This window comes from Miniopterus schreibersii (assembly GCF_964146895.1).
Source record: "Miniopterus schreibersii genome assembly, chromosome: 10".
NCBI lineage: Eukaryota > Metazoa > Chordata > Mammalia > Chiroptera > Miniopteridae > Miniopterus > Miniopterus schreibersii.
In genome coordinates this window covers 12,289,668-12,305,820 of record NC_138110.1, presented here as the reverse complement: position 1 = coordinate 12,305,820, position 16,153 = coordinate 12,289,668, and the positions used below count along the sequence as shown (strand labels likewise).

The 16,153-nt window shown below is 47.9% G+C and overlaps 1 protein-coding gene across 2 annotated transcripts in view; it reads right to left on the bottom strand.

Annotated features, from left to right (window-relative positions):
* Nucleotides 1–12,911: 12,911 nt before the first annotated feature.
* The window catches only part of PIGN (phosphatidylinositol glycan anchor biosynthesis class N), a 70,800-nt gene continuing 67,558 nt past the window's right edge, over nt 12,912–16,153 (bottom strand). For both annotated transcript variants that reach the window (XR_013999642.1, XM_081149026.1), the window contains exon 29: nt 12,912–15,039. Coding sequence is in view for 1 of the 2 variants with exons in the window: in XM_081149026.1 (XP_081005152.1) it covers nt 14,916–15,039 (124 nt within the window). In the remaining variant the exon portion in view is untranslated. The remainder of the gene's footprint in view (nt 15,040–16,153) is intronic.

Below are 16,153 nucleotides of genomic sequence, written 5' to 3'. Positions count from 1 at the left end.
GCATGCCCCCTGCTGGGGATCGAGCCCGCAACCCAGGCATGTGCCCTGACCGGGAACCGAACCTTGATCTCCTGGATCATAGGTTGATGCTCAACCACTGAGCCATGCTGGCCAGGCTATGTTGTTCTTACTCACTTGTGTATTTTCTTGGTTCTAAGATGCTATTATCATTTGCTTCATGATTCTATATACCACAAAGCAAGAAAAAACCAACTAAGATATGGCATACCATCTTATTTCAACATGTGAAAAAGTTAAAAAAAAAAGTTACAATTTGATGGATATAGTATTATGAGTAGCTTGCATTTCATTTCCCTTATTGAAATATTAAGAGGGAGCTACTGCGCCTTGTTCATTTCTATTTCCTCAGGACCTTATCCTATGCCTTACATGTGGTATATATTTAATATGTGTGTGCTACAGTAAATTGTTAGCTTAGAATTGTCCTAAAAGACTCCTGAAGCTGAGTGACACTCTTAGTGAAATTTCATAGTCTATTTCTGCCTTTTGCACACATTTATAAATCAGTCTAGCCTGTAAATTCAACAAAGAAAGCATTCGATCCTAACAGCCTCCTTACCTATAAATCAGTTAGAAGTAACATCTTCAGTCCAGCTGGCGTGGTTCAGTGGTTGAGCATCGACCTGTGAACCAGGAGGTCATGGTTTGATTCCTGGTCAGGGCACATGCCCAGGTTGGGGGCTCCATCTCCAGTAGGGGGCCTGCAGGAGGCAGCCGCTCAATGTCTCTCTCATCATTGATGTTTCTCTCTCTCCCTCCCTCTCCCTTCTTCTCTCTGAAATCAATAAAAAGATATTAAAAACAGTAAACATCTTCACTAAAATATTATTTATTAGATTTCTATCGAGCCTTTTATTCAGATAACTTTGGGTGCTGTACAGAGAATTTCATGTCTGCAAATCTTGAACCACTTACTTTTGAAAATTAGGCCAAGGAAGGAAGAGCATAGAGGAGTTAGGGAGAGAAAGAAAAGTCTGTTCAAAACTGACATCGCTTGTCTTTGTCGGTAGAAAATACCATATTCTTAATGAACCAGGTGGATGATGCAGCAGCCAACTATCACTCTACAAATGCTCATAACAAACTAACAGCACGTGTTCGTTTGGTTCATACGGGTTGGCCGGCTGTTCTGCAGGCCTCGGCTGGACTTACCCACGCGTCTGGAAGTTAGCTGGGTGTCAGCTGGTCTAGACGGGCTCGGCTGGAGCCGTTAGACTCGAGCGGCTCTGCTCCACACGCCTCAGTCTCTTCCTGGGACCAGAGGCCCTTTCTTCTCAAGGCCACTGTCAGGCCTTCCCAGGACCTCAGCCCAGGACTCACGCTGTTGCTTTGGGTGCATTCTATTGGCCAAAGCCAGTACTATATCCAAACTAAATATATCCAAACTAAATCAAGAGTCAGGGACGTGTCCCCTCCCTCTTTCGAGGGGCACTTGCAAAGTCGCACGGCAGGTGGCGTAGCTGCAGGAAGGGGTGGAGACAGCTCAGTGACGCACTTCGACCATGTGCGGTAATGACGACGCCCTGCGCATTGGCACCACTTCAGGGTTTATAAAGTACACTCACTAATATTCTCTCATTTGAGTTTACTACTAGACCAACAGGGCTTTACTGAAGAAAAAGAGGGAAACTTGGAGAACTTCAGTAGCTTGTTCAAGACATACGATGCTCAGCGACTGAGGTGGGATGCAATCAGAAGGATCACGTATATTAAACAGATGCGCACTGTTAAGTGATTCAGGCAGAGCTCAAAGCCACCCTGCAATAGTCCGCAGGCTGTCCCAGGGCAGGCACCTGGTTGGTGTGTTTTCGGTAAAGGGCTGGGTCCATTCAGAGAAACAATAACACCGGCTTTATCTTCAGGAACAACCAGCCACACCCGAGGTTTCTGGGAAGTCTGCTCCGCCGGCTTCTGCAGGGCAGACGCGCAGGAGGACCGCTGCTCTGGCGCGGGAACGCATCCGTGTGCGGGGCCGGGCTCCGGTGCAAAGAATGAGGAGCCGAAACCGGGGCGGCACTGGGACGCCCGCGGCATCACCCGCCGAGAAACTGCCTATGGGTTTGCTGCCTTCAGCTGACTGGGAAAAAAAACAGCTAGTTTGGGGTGATGAACTGTAACGTGTTGGAAGTAATTGGTTTAGGAAGGAAGAGGGTGTTCATTTAGAAATATCGATACAGCTGCCCTCCTGGGGGATTAGACAGACACAGAACACCAGAGCTGCCCAGTGGCGTGAGAGCCCACCGTTTCCTTTACCAACTCAAGTATCCCACAGAAAACAATGGCACCTTGCCACCCACTCACTGCTGTTCACACAGAGGGAGAAGGCACGAGTCAAGGCCACCTAATGCAGCCAGGACTGGGTGGGGGTAGAAACCAGGCGCCTAATGGAAGCTCCCAGTGGCCTTCCAATGACCCCACCGATCACATTAGGTCAGTGTCCCCTTCAGCGGAGACCGTCCCTGAGGCTTCCCCACCCACCCCCACCCAGGGTTATGCCTACACTGTTCTTTTGCTGCTTTATGTCAGTTGCAATTGATTATTTATTCATGTGACCGTAATGCATGTTGCATCCTAGACTGTAACCCTTAGGAGGGAAAGCAGTAAGGCTCTGGTTCATCTTCATTCCCTGGGACCCAGAACAGTGCTTGGTCAAATGAGATTGATTTCGCTGAACCAATTATTAGCACTTCTACCTCCCTCCAGCATGTTTTCTGTGACCCAGATGGAGGGGGTATAGGAGAAAGCCTGGGAGGGACATGTTCTTGATTAACTGCCCACCCCCCTTTCCACTGGCTTCTCCTTGAGAGTAAGACCAAAACCCTTAGCATAACCTATGGGGCACTGGGTGGTCATGCCCCTTCCTGCCTCTCTTTCCCATCTCTTCACTTCTCACCACCAAGCTCCAGAGGCAGTGCCCTTCCTTGCTCTTCTTGCAGTTCCTTGAATATATTGCAACCCTGTCTGCCCGGGGTCATTGCACGCATCGCCCCTTCTGCCCTCAACTCCATCTGTGCGCCCCCATGTCCCTTCTTCAGTGGCTCATCTCCCAGCTGCAAGTCAGTCATCATCAGGGAAGCCCTTCCTGACTCCCCGGACAAGGTCAGGCACCCACCCACCGCAGTCTCTCACGGTCACGTGCTACTGCTCTCCGTGGTGGCACAAAGCACAGCTGTTATTTTTCATTTGTTTGCATGACCGTTTAATGACTATGTTTCCCCTGGGCTGCTAAGATCCATGAGGCAGGAACTGTAATGATTTTTGCTTAGCATCTAATGTCCAGGATTTTTGCTCACCGTTGAACACCCAGGGCTTAGCGCTGTGCTTGGCATTTGGTCAGAACTCAATAAATATCTATTAAATGAGTCAGTCAACAAAAGACACACACACACACACCCCTCTCTTCTCTCTTCCTTAGAGATGAGAAACCTAGAGGCAAGAGGTCTGGTTCTAAGAATAACTTTCTATTGGTTATACCAATAAATTTGAATTCAAGTATTTCAATTAAGTATTGTGACTTAGCCAAGACACACGTCCCAACCAACTGTCCATAGTTTCTTTGCTAATACATGGCAAGAATTTTAATTCACCACAGGCTACCCCTTTGGGATCTTATGATTTAAAAAAAAAAAAAAGATACAGCAATATCTTGTCTCCCTAGCAATAGCTTCAGTCAAGGTATTACTTCTTACATCCAAGCCAGTCATTAGTGAGCCTTCTCTTTATAACTCAGACATTTATCACAGTTTATCACTTGTATTTTACACACTCCCACGCACCCCCCCCCCCCCCATGGTCACAGCTTGTTTGCAAAGACTGCTGATGATGCTTCCAAACAAAACGGTTCCCATATGCCCGTGATTCATTTCCGCCTTCCTGCCTTACTTCATTTGTTTTAGAATTGGAGTTTAATTCTGAAGCGGTTGCTATGACAGGAAGTGACTGGGGAGAGGGAGAATTAAAAGAGGGACTACAGAGCTGGGGGGGTGAAAGAGAGGGATGCTGCTTATTAAACCCACAGCTGGGGTCAAAGACTGTTGGATTGGAAACGGCCTTCAAAGGAATACGAATTCCCCCTAGAGCCCTTCCTTCTGGTTTGAAGTAGGGGAATGGGGAAGCCCAGACATGGAGAGAAGGCCTCCCTTCCTGGAATGCACCAGAGCCCCATTGTTGCCGCTACAACCAAAGCCAACATTTGGTTCAGTGGCTCACCAGAGTGACATTTGGAAAAGCGGAAGCATGCTGTCTCCAGAGACTATGAATGAAATCAGGGAATGAGTTCAGCGATTGCTTATTACAATTCAGTGCAGGACCTTTTAATGGAGTAAAATGTTTGTAAATATGAAACTAATGGGATTCATTTATTCCTTCAACAAACATTCTTCAGCATCCATTATGAGCCATAGCCCTTTCTAGGAGACACAACAGTGAAAAAAAATCAGCTGTCCCTGTCCTCACAGAGTTTATATTCTAATGGGGGAGGAGAGACAATTGAACAGCCAAGCAAAAGAATATATGGCAGAATTTAATACGTACCGTGGAGGAAGTAAGAAGGACAGAGGATTAGGACACATAAGTGAGCGAGGTTGGAGGGTTGGTATTTTGAAAAGTGGTCAGAGAAGGTTGTATCTGTCAGGGGAAGAAGTAAGCCACATGGCTATGGGAGGGAGGGAGAGAGCAATCCAAGCAGACAGAGTAGCAAGTGCAAAGGTCCTGAGGCAGGACACAGCTAGTATGATTAAGGAAACATCAAGGAAGCTACTGTTACTAAAGTGGAGTGTAGGAGATAAAGTCAGACAGGTAAAGAGGGGCCAAATTAAATAGGGCTCTCAGTCTATTATGAGAAGGGCGGGTTTTACTTTGATGACATGGGAAGCAACTGAAGGGTTTTGAAAAAGAAATCACATAATCTGACATATATATATGTGTGTGTGTGTATCTATCTATCTATCTATCTATCTATATATATTTAAATATGTCTTTATTGATTTCAGAGAGAGGAATGGTGAGGGAGAGAGAGATAGAAACATCAATGATGAGAGAGTCATTGACCGGTTGCCTCCTGCATGCCCCACACTGGGGATCAAGCCCACAACCCAGGCATGGGCCCTGACCAGGAATCGAACCGTAATCTCCTGGATCATAGGTTGATGCTCAACCACTGAGCCACACCAGCTGGACTTTGACTTATATTTTTAAAGGGTCACTGTGGCTGCTGTGTTGAAACAACACCATAGGGAGTGGAGCAAGGCCAGAAGCAGGGAGACCAGTTAGACAGGAGGCTACTGCAACAATCCAAGCAAGAGATGATGGGGCTCTGAAGCAGGGTTGTTGGAGGAAATGGTAAAGTGTTGTATTGGTTTCCAGGGGCTGCTGTAGCAAATTACCACAAACTTGGTGCTGAAAGTGTTATCGGTGGAAGTAGGCTTCTTGGGGTGTCAAGGGAACCAGGATTTCCTGAGGCCCCAGTGGGAGAGTGAGGTATCATGGAAAGCTTTATTGATGAGGTAACATTAAGGGATTTCCCTTCCAAGGTCCCATCTCCCTCCACCCCATTTTGTCTTTGGTAGGGCTAAGATCAAAGCCACTGCCCAGAGCTTTCGCTCTGTATTAAGGTCCAGTCCCGTCCAGCATCTGGCTAGCTCAGCCTGGTTCCCAGCTGCAGTCCACCACGTGAGGGGTCTGCATGGCCATGGTCCATGTGGCTGCTTAAGGCCACGTGGCTATGGAGGTGCACAGTGAGTGCGGGTTACAGAGAGAGAGGGAGAGAGAGAGGGAGAGGGGGAGAGGGAGAGAGGGAGAGAGGGAGAGGGGGAGAGGGGGAGAGGGGGAGAGGGGGAGAGGGAGAGAGGGAGAGGGGGAGAGGGGGAGAGGGAGAGAGGGAGAGGGGGAGAGGGGGAGAGGGAGAGAAGGAGAGGGGGAGAGGGGGAGAGGGAGAGAGGGAGAGGGGGAGAGGGGGAGAGGGGGAGAGGGAGAGAGGGAGAGAGGGAGAGGGGGAGAGGGGGAGAGGGGGAGAGGGGGAGAGAAGGAGAGGGGGAGAGGGGGAGAGGGGGAGAGGGAGAGAAGGAGAGGGGGAGAGGGGGAGAGGGAGAGAGGGAGAGGGGGAGAGGGGGAGAGGGGGAGAGGGAGAGAGGGGGAAAGGGAGAGAGGGAGAGGGGGAGAGGGGGAGAGGGGGAGAGGGGGAGAGGGGGAGAGAGGGAGAGGGGGAGAGGGGGAGAGGGGGAGAGGGGGAGAGGGGGAGAGAAGGAGAGGGGGAGAGGGGGAGAGGGGGAGAGGGAGAGAGGGAGAGAGGGAGAGAGGGAGAGAGGGGGAGAGGGGGAGAGAAGGAGAGAGGGAGAGAGGGAGAGAGGGAGAGAGGGAGAGAGGGAGAGAGGGAGAGAGGGAGAGAAGGAGAGAGGGAGAGAGGGAGGGGGAAATTCTCTCTGGGATTTTCGCTAGGAATGTAACCAATTGGGCCTTTAGGATTTCATGCCCTTGCAGTGGCCCTGCCCCTCTAGCCAATGATATTTGTTCCCCAGGCTAGACTGACAGGCAAGCATCTTCACTACATCACCCTGACTTCACTGCGCATGTGCCCATCTCTCCCTGTGTTGGACCCCTTCCCCCAGTAAAACAAAAGTTCTGAGCATCCAAGTTGAACAAGACCCAGGATCATCAATTCTAAAGAATGGTACACCTTAGAGCAATCTGAGCCCTCCTTGAACTTCAGAAGCAGATGAAAAATTTCACGTGTCTCATTACTACAGGCTCTGTGGCCCCCAAGAACTAACCAACGACATTATATGGATACTGGCAGAAGAGCAAAGAGAAACAGCCAAACATTTCCAGCTGGAGGGGAATCTACTTAAAAAATATCTGTTATTACTTCAAAATGTACCCAATGTGCTTTCCTCACATGGAGAATCCCAACAGTCTCCGCCACTCTGGGTCGGTTACTGCCACTGTCAAAAGACATCCCCGAACATACCTGCTTTGGGGATTTGACAAGCAGGTCAGAAGTTGCCAGAGAAGTAAGAAGGAGATGACACCTTTGTCATCACAGACTGATGTGTAACCATAACTACTGCAAATGTGCAAACAGTGCGGCCTGGAAAGGGTCCCCAGCCCCCCCATGGACAAGCTTTTAAAGACAGTAATATGGTAAATAGTTATTTCTATATAAATGCACCTTTCCCCCAGCAGCACATATACTCCAACATCACCCAGGCTGTTGCTCGCACTGGAATCTACAAGCCACAGAGACATCCTGCTGAGTTGCTGCGAAGGTCACCTCCAACTCTTGCCCCTTGTTCCTACTAACGACAATGATGGCGATGACGATGCCTGAGAACTGTAGGGGCGGCCTGCCTTTATGTACCTGGTTCTCTTTGCCAATGGTGGCAGCAGGGGGACTGCACGGACTTCATGCTCCTTCTAAGGTGTCACAGCTCCTGAGAGAATGAATCTGCCATCTCAGGACAGGCTTGGACCATCCAGACCATCTGCTCTGAAAAGACTTGGAAATCCCGGCTGGGTGTGGCTCAGCTGTTGAGCGTGGCCTAGGATCCAGGAGATCGCGGTTCGATTCCCGGTCAGGGCACATGCCCGGTGGCGGGCTCGATCCCCAGCAGGGGGCGTGCAGGAGGCAGCCGATCAATGACTCTCATCATTGATGTCCCCCCCTCCCTCTCTCTGAAATCAATAAAGATATATTTAAAAAATAATAAAAATAAAAAGACTCAGAAGAAATTAAAGAACTTTACAAATATTTCAGTTGAAGGAAGTGCCATTTTTAGGCAGTAAGCAGGCAAAACATAGTCTTGACAAAGCTTCAGGAATCTTCTGCTTAAAATTTTTAGAAGTAACTTTATACTCCTTCCTGGCTGTCTCATGACTCTAACAATTCAAGCTGAAAAGCACTGTGCAATAAAGGGCAGTTCTGAACCACATGCCATTTTGAAAATGATCTACCTACAAAGTCACTGCAATTTTCCAAGTAAGAGATGCCACCGATCCTCTCACGGCAACTGCCTGCTTCTCTTTTCTTAGCTCCTTCGAATACAGAGCAAACAAGGCCAAGGTTTGGGGGTCGCTTCCCAAGTAAGGAAGGGGCCATCAGAGGGAGAAAGGAGAAAAGCCTTCATTGATCGCAGCGTACCCCGCTCCCCAGAAAGCAAGTCAATGCGCTTGGCTTCCGGATCCGGAGAAGAGCGCCATCGCCTCTCCACGTGCAAACAGCACAGACGCTAACCAGCTCCAGATGGTCGCCGGGGCAACGGCCACGGAGCGTTCAAGCCCCACACAGACAGGGACAGCCACTGATGGGGCCCCAGGGGGCTGCCGGTGACTGCTGAGATCACTGCCACGAGCCTCCTGGTCTTTGCCTTCCTCCCAGGGTGCTCTCCGGGGCAGCCACACTTCTGACTGGGACAGGAAGGGGGCACTAAGAAGCACCGGAGGAAGGAGAGGAATATGCCATTCTTCTGATGGCTTTAGAGCATTTTTCATTTTTTCTGAGGCTTTTGGGTAAAATGATCCAGAGAACCCTTTGGACTCCACCCCTCTCTTTTTTCGCGTGCTCTCACTGGCCTCTGTCCCCCTGCACAGCCTGAGGAGAAGGTGATTGTAGGGGGTCTCTAACCACCTCATCTCAGGTTCCTCCATCCACCCTCAGAGGGGACACACAGGGGCTCAGTGAAGGGAGATACAGGGAGAGGGAGGGAGGGAAGGATGGTCGGGCAGATAAATGCCCGAAAGGAAGCAAGTTTTCTTTTTCTTTTTTTGTTAATCCTCACTGAAGGATATTTTTTCCATTTTCAGAGAGAGTAGAAGGGAGGGAGGGAGCAGGAGAGAGAAACATCGATGTGAGAGAGACCCGTCAGTTGGCTGCCTCCTGCACGCGCTCCAACCTGCAACCCAGGTACATTCCCTTGACTGGGAGTCGAATCCTCGGCCCTTCGGTGCAAGGGCAGATGTTCTAACCCCCGAGCCACCCTGGCCAGGGCAGAAGTGACTTTTCTTGAAGGAAAATGCATGTGCTCTGTTGACAACCTGCTGAACTGGCTCAAGCTAAAAAAGCTGAATTTGATGAGGTGGGGAGTGGGATGTTGGTACCGGTGACTGCTGCACCCCAGGATATTTTCCAGAGCAAGGCCAGAGCTTCAAATTACCAGTCACAAAAGCCAGAGGATGGGGATAAGGGTGGGGCAACCAGGAATGGGAAGACAGGGCAGAGTCCTTTGCAGGAAAAGGCAGTGACTGGCCTTAAACATCGAAGGCAGCGACAGGAGTCACACACACACATCTGCAGTTCACACCAGTATTCACTGCACTGGGCCGAACGCATGAAGCCAGATCCAAGCCTCACCAGCTGTCTCGTGGGCAGCCTCGGGGAGGAGCGGGGCCACCAGATAAATGAAGGGGACCAGTGAGCCTCCAGTCACACGAGCTCTCAAATGCAGAGACCCCGGGGGTGGCTAACAGGCTCTCACTTCATTATTCTTCCGTCTCAGACCCCGGCGAGTCTGGTCAGCCTCCCAGGTGCTGGGAGCAGCTCCCGCCATCGGACCCACATGAGATGATCTTATGAAGCAGAATGTCAGTTAACATTATACAAGACTCGTGGCTTAACAAAGGAAGGCTTCCCTCCAGGTCCAGGGAGTGTCCTTGTGAGGGTGCCAGGGCCTGCCACAGGCCTGCGGTGGCATGTCTGCTTTGTGCCAAGCCTGGATGAAGACCGGGAGGACTCGTGTGCAGGGCTGCTGTGGGAAAACTCCCTCCCGCGTTCTGGACTAGGCCAGGGGTGCTGCAGAGGCAGGGAGGGTGAGGCTGGTCTCAAGCAAGCCCCTCGGGGCAACAGTGAAAGGACAACCAGACAACACAAGTTCCGACACATAAACACCAAAAATATTGCAGGGAAAACAGAAAGTCTGAGGATCTCTTTACTACTTCCAGGAAAACATGGCAGGAATGTTCCAGAAAGCCAAATTGCCAGCAAGCTTGACATGAGGGAGTAATTAACTCTACCTACAGGTTTACCTGAGGTTATTTTTATAGTCACATGGCAGGTACTCAAATGGAGACTGAGCCTAGTAAATTATGAATTAGCCACGCAGTCAGGAACGCTGCTGAGGATTCTGTAACATTCACCTCCCCAAGTGTACATTCCCTAGAACTGTCATGAGAAATTACCAGGCCACGCCGGGTAGCTCAGTTGGTTAGAGCGTCATCCCAATATGCCGAGGTTGCGGGTTCGATTGCTGGTCAGGGCACACACAAGAAGCAACCGATGAATGCATAAATAAGTGGAACAACAAATCGATGTTTCTCTCTCTCAAAAAATCAATTAAAAAAAAGATTGCTCAAGAAATGATCGCAAACTGGGTAGTTTAAAACAATGGGAATGTATCCTCGCACAGTCCTGGGGACCAGAAGTCCTAAGTGAAGGCATTGGCAGGGGTGTGTTCCCTCCAAAGGCTGTAGGGAGGATCCTTCCTGCCTCTTCCAGCTGCTGGTGGCTCCACATTCCTTGGCTTGTGGCAGCATCACTCCTGTCTCTGCCTTGTCACGTGGCCTTTTCTGTGTCTTCTCTCTCATTAGGACATTTGTCATTGGATTTATGGTCCACCAGGATAATCCAGGATGATCTCATCTCAAGACCCTTAATTCTATCTGCAATGACCCTTTCCCCAAGTAAGGTCACATTCACAGGTTAGGATGGCGGCTGGGGGGGCACCATTCAACCCCCTATACTAAGTGCACTCTGGGCTTCTAGGTCTTTAAAAAGCTTCAAGTGCTTAAAAATAGACAGCCAATATTCACTCCCTTCCTTTGAAAAGGGAGGAAACGCTTCTCCTGTAGCTTTATGTACCGTTTGGAGGACAGCTGACATGTGCCTCACAGTGAACGCTGAGGATCTGGGGCCAGCGTGCCCCGTGCCATTTGCACACATGTAGGCATCTTCAAAAGCACATTTTCCTAATGAAACCATTTACACTTGGTTGTCTGCACACAACTGGAAACGTCTCGTTTTCACCTCAGCTGCTGGGGCCCAGCGACTACATTCTCAGAAGCAAAAAATCCACAAATGCTGTTATGCAGGTTCCAGAATAGAATGTTTAGGGTGAAACTATCCATGTTAAAAAAAAAAAGTCTCATCCTAGTGGGGGGGCCTGGGCAAGTGGTTATAAGCATCCTGTTTCCGTTTTCCCATCTGTCAAGTGGTATAACCTACTTCAGGGGTTTGTTATGAGGGTTAAATAGGTATTTGTAAAGCATTTAGAACAATGCCTGGCACATCGTATGGGCGATGTTTTATCACAATACTTTACAAACCATAGTAAGAAAGTGCACCAAACATTCACATGATACATTTGCAGACACATTCAAAGCACGTATATCAATTAAAGTTCTTGGTGGCAAGGAAGGGAGCTGCAGACAGACTTTTTTAGCAAATGAATGACTTGTGGAGCAACTGGGAAGGGTTAAAAATAAGTGGGAGGGAACCAAGGGAAACTGGGCAACAGAGGCGGCAGCCAAAGGAACCTGCGAGAGCATCGCTGCTCCATTCTGTCCCACTGATGCCGACTGAAGAAGTGTTTAAGGTAAAAGGCACATACAACACACAGTTTCCATGGAGCCTGGGACTTGTCCTCGGCCAGCGTGTTAGAAATGCCAGTGGAACGAACCCTCTTCGTCGGGCAAGGATGTGGTGGAGGGAACCGGAGCCTCTCAGCGTCCCTCGGCCACCAAGGGCTCCTGGATCTCAGGAACGTTCGCTGTTCTGGCCTGAAAATCTTGCAAAGAACTCGGACTGGCTGGACTTGGGTCGGACACGCACCCCTAAGTTTGTCAACAGCGGAGAGGGAAGTCGTCAACCGGCTTGTTTCCCGTGAGAGGCACAGGGTCAGCGAAGTCGCTGCAGAAGAGCGAGCGCCAGGCAGGTGACAGCACAGCCCGGCACCCTCCACGCGCGCCGTGCCGACACGGCCTCAGGGAGACGGACAGTCACGCACAGACTTTCTCACGTGGCTGCGACGGGGTGACAGGAGGAGAGAGAAAGCAGGGACAGGCAGGGATGAGTAAATCAGAAAAAACAGGAATGCGCAAAAATCCAACTAGGAACCAGTCTACAGTGGCGAATCACAGGCCACAAGACAATGTTCGTTGTGAATTTATTTTTCTGGTAAAGGATGTAAACTATAAGGTAATGAAGACCTTGCCCACACTCGACGGGGCTGTGAGAGGTGCGATGACCCGGACGCCCACCTGGAGGTGCGGGGGCTCCCGCAGGAGCGGGTGGGCCGGGCCGGGTTAGAGGCGGGGAACCGTGCCAGCGCCGTTTAGTTCCCACGCCACGGGTGAAAATGAAGTGGTTTTCCAGCTCTCGGAAAAACAAGATCCAATGAAGCATACAACAGCCTTTTCAACACAGTATGACAAACTGGGGATGTGAGTGCAAAAAATCCGCGGGGACGTTTCTGAAGTGTCTGCCAGTCGGGAGGGAGACTGAGGCGGGGCTGCGGGCAAGCGCGTGGGCATTTCTGGCGTGCTGCCATCTCAATGCCTATCCCACGTTAAATCCCTAAGTGCTACAATAAATACACCTGTTTAACCCTGACTAGGTGGTTCTCAAATATATTTGATCAGGGGACACTTTTTATTATGACATCTATTTGGTAAATTATGGACAGGCTGTGGTGACTTTCCTGTTGTTAGGGTTTCTTCCAAGATTTATTCACGTCCATGTGGCACAGCATTGCTTTTTTGTTCAATATTGTCTTAACTCAATATGCCTGCTTTAATTCTTACAGCAATTCCTAATTTAAACAATGTCACTCAGCGAATGTCTTAAGTCTTGATTTGGAAATCCGGTATTCAGAGTCAGAATGAAAAGTAAATGCCTTAAACAGAAATATATTTTACTTAAATCTTCTTTATTTTTTCTGTTCCTCAATATAAAAATAAGCATTTCAAAACACCTTAAGATATTTGATAAACTGAGCAAGAGAAAAAGCCCATTTGGCAAACTCCAGTGATTCTGAGGGGTCCAGACAGTGCAACAAGGCAAGTCTGGGCTGTAGGCGAGTTCCTGCTTTGTAAACTCACACCAACACAAAGCAATATAGAGAAAAAGGCATGTTTCAAAGAGCAAAATAAAGATAAAGCACCGAGCACCCTTTACAATGTCGTAATAAAATATTCATTAATTCCTCTGTGTGAAAATCTGGGAAAAGATGAAAGGCAAAACCAATATAAAGGGAGTTAAATAAGTGTTTATAAAGTCAATTTTCTCTGAGCTGTGAAAAAATTGATCAAAAATCCTTTGAGGCTATGAGAAAGTTCATGGTTCTCTGCCAACGTCATTGTCTGCCACCAACGCCTGTTAGTCATCCACCTAAATTTTATATTGCAGACTGATGCGTGAGGTCTTACATCGACATCAAGGCGTCTTTCTATTTTTTATATTATAATGCTTTTGCTGAGACACCACAAAGTACTATCACAAATAAATTATACTTTGTTATAAATAGAAATTTTAAAAGTCCATACTGTCAAACTGATTTTGAATCTTCTAAATTGTATCTGTTCACTAACCTGCCAATCTAAAAACTTTAGTCATTTGTGGAGGGCTTCCTCGGCATTAATGTGAGTTAGAAATGCTATAACTTAATTCAAAAGCAATTACTTTTTAAAAAATGGGACACAAACCAGTGAACTGGCATACCATGGACAAAAGGCCAACTCTACAGTGACATGCAAAGGTCACTTGATGAAAAAGGCAAATAAAAATTACTCTCAACATATTTTGTCCATAAGAATGTGTCAATTACTTTTTAAAAAATGGGACACAAACCAGTGAACTGGCATACCATGGACAAAAGGCCAACTCTACAGTGACATGCAAAGGTCACTTGATGAAAAAGGCAAATAAAAATTACTCTCAACATATTTTGTCCATAAGAATGTGTTTACAAATATAAACTTAAATTTAATGAGAGGACTTTAGGCCTCTGGGCTAGAATCTCACAACCAGAAAGAGAAGCAATTTTAACTCTGATTCTTATATCATCAGAAAGTTTAACCATGGATTTAAAGAACTCTGTTGAAACAACACGTGGTAAAACCTATGGGGCTAACGGATACTGAATCTACAATTAACAGATACTGAATCTACCATTTTTGCCCATGGACAAGACACTAATACCAAGCATTTTCAACTTTCCTATCTCCAGAAATTCCATGAGAATCCAGAAATTAAAAAATAAATAAATAAAGTGAAGGTCAAATTTGCATCGAGATGGTTGACCATAAAAACCCCAGAAACAGCAGCAAGGTGCTTAACGTTGCTGCACCGGGAGAGAGATGACGCACCCCTGCAAACACTGTTCCTACGGAAGCTTCAGCAAATCTGAAGAGCACATCCTGACAGTCTTTCTGGTGTCACTGCTGAGCAGTTCGAACTCTTTGTGAAACCAGTTCTGAGACTTGATAAATATTTATGGTGCCACCTGGCGATTCCCTTCAAGTTCAGCCACCGCACTGATTCTGGATGTGATCGGGAGGCCCCCTCAGGGGCGTTTCTCTTCTGCGGATACGGGGAGCTGTGCAGCTGGGGAGCGGACCGTTACAGGTGCTCTGAACCATCAGTAAAAGAGCTGCCAGCTCAAGGGAGAGAACGGACATGGAGGATGCTTTACTCTGCCTTCCCACAGCCATCCATAAAAACTATTCGATGCATGCAGAAGCTAAAGAAACGGAAGCTCCTTTATTCCAGGTAACTGTAAGTTCAGAATTCCACATGTACCGTGTACGTTTCTTTACAGGAGCAGAGGGTGCCACACATCAGGAGCCTTCTTCCTGCTGAACCCTGGGCAAGCTTTTAGCTTAAATGGAGACTGAGAAACAGGACCCAGACATCATATGAGATGGCTTTTGGGTTGTCCACATAGTCTGAGTTTCCTTGTTGTGAGCAGCTGCGCCAGGCCGTTGAGAAACACCAGGACGATGGTCATGCACATGACAATCACGTAGTGGCTGATGCTACAGAAGGAGAGAGAGGTGTTAGAGGCGGAGAGCACACGAGGAAAAGCCTAAGGTTCCCCTAAATAACACTTCTAAACGTACATACAAACACACAATTACAAAGGCTGCCAACGACTTTGAAATGGGTATCAAAATGTTCAAAAACAAATCTGTCACAGAAATTGTGGTGAACTTAAGTAATATCTGGAGATGTCTCCAACAACTATAGCATGTTATGAAAATGTCTGGTTGGTATTAGCAGTGACTGTCTCTTTGTTAGCAGTAGAAACTGAATTTCAAAATCTAGCTTTTAGAAAAATAATGTTCCCTAATTCTTGGAACCTCTGACTAATATCCACAGATTCCCCAACATGGCCCCAGGTGAAGAATTCTGACATTTTAGAGCACGCCAGCCTACGCTTTGACAGAAGTTAGAGGCACTCTGACAGAACTACCGGCCACAAAGGAAGAAAAATGTTACCCAAACTCAAATTCAGGGAAGTGGAAGTTTTAGTCAAGGAATCTAAACAAAGGAAAAAACAACCACCACCCACATCTCTTTATTAATCTCAGTGTCAAAGCTGGTTCTCCCTGACTTTCAGAAAAAGACAGAAGAGTAATGAATACTAGTCTTAAAATTACTCAGGCCCTTTTCTCGTCTATCAGCAAGAGTCAGCGCTCAGTTTGTCTTTTTAAACACAGAATTGTACTCCCTACACAGAACATGGTTTGATGATAAATTTAGAAGTATAGGGAGAAACTGAGGATATAGATCTGACAAAGGTACAATAAAGCAGAGGCCTCCCGCACTGATACGAGTGCAGTTTGGTACATTATTTATCTACAGTGCCTACCAGAGTTGCATTTAACTATCTACCTTTATAATAGATTCACACATTTCACGTCTTCAACAGGAGGGAGGAAGTTCTCGCAGGCTGTAAGCGGGCTGGCTTGATGAAGGGAGGCCATGCTTTCTCCCCTACCCGGGCCTCCTCCCCAGCACACAGGCGTCCTCCCGGTGCTGGCAACAGAAGCCCCTCCCCAGGAATGGCTCCAGGATAAGCCCCAGGGAACTTGTCTTTGGACAGTTGAGTAAAACAGGCTGATTAGAGGAATGGGGAGATTTAGGAAA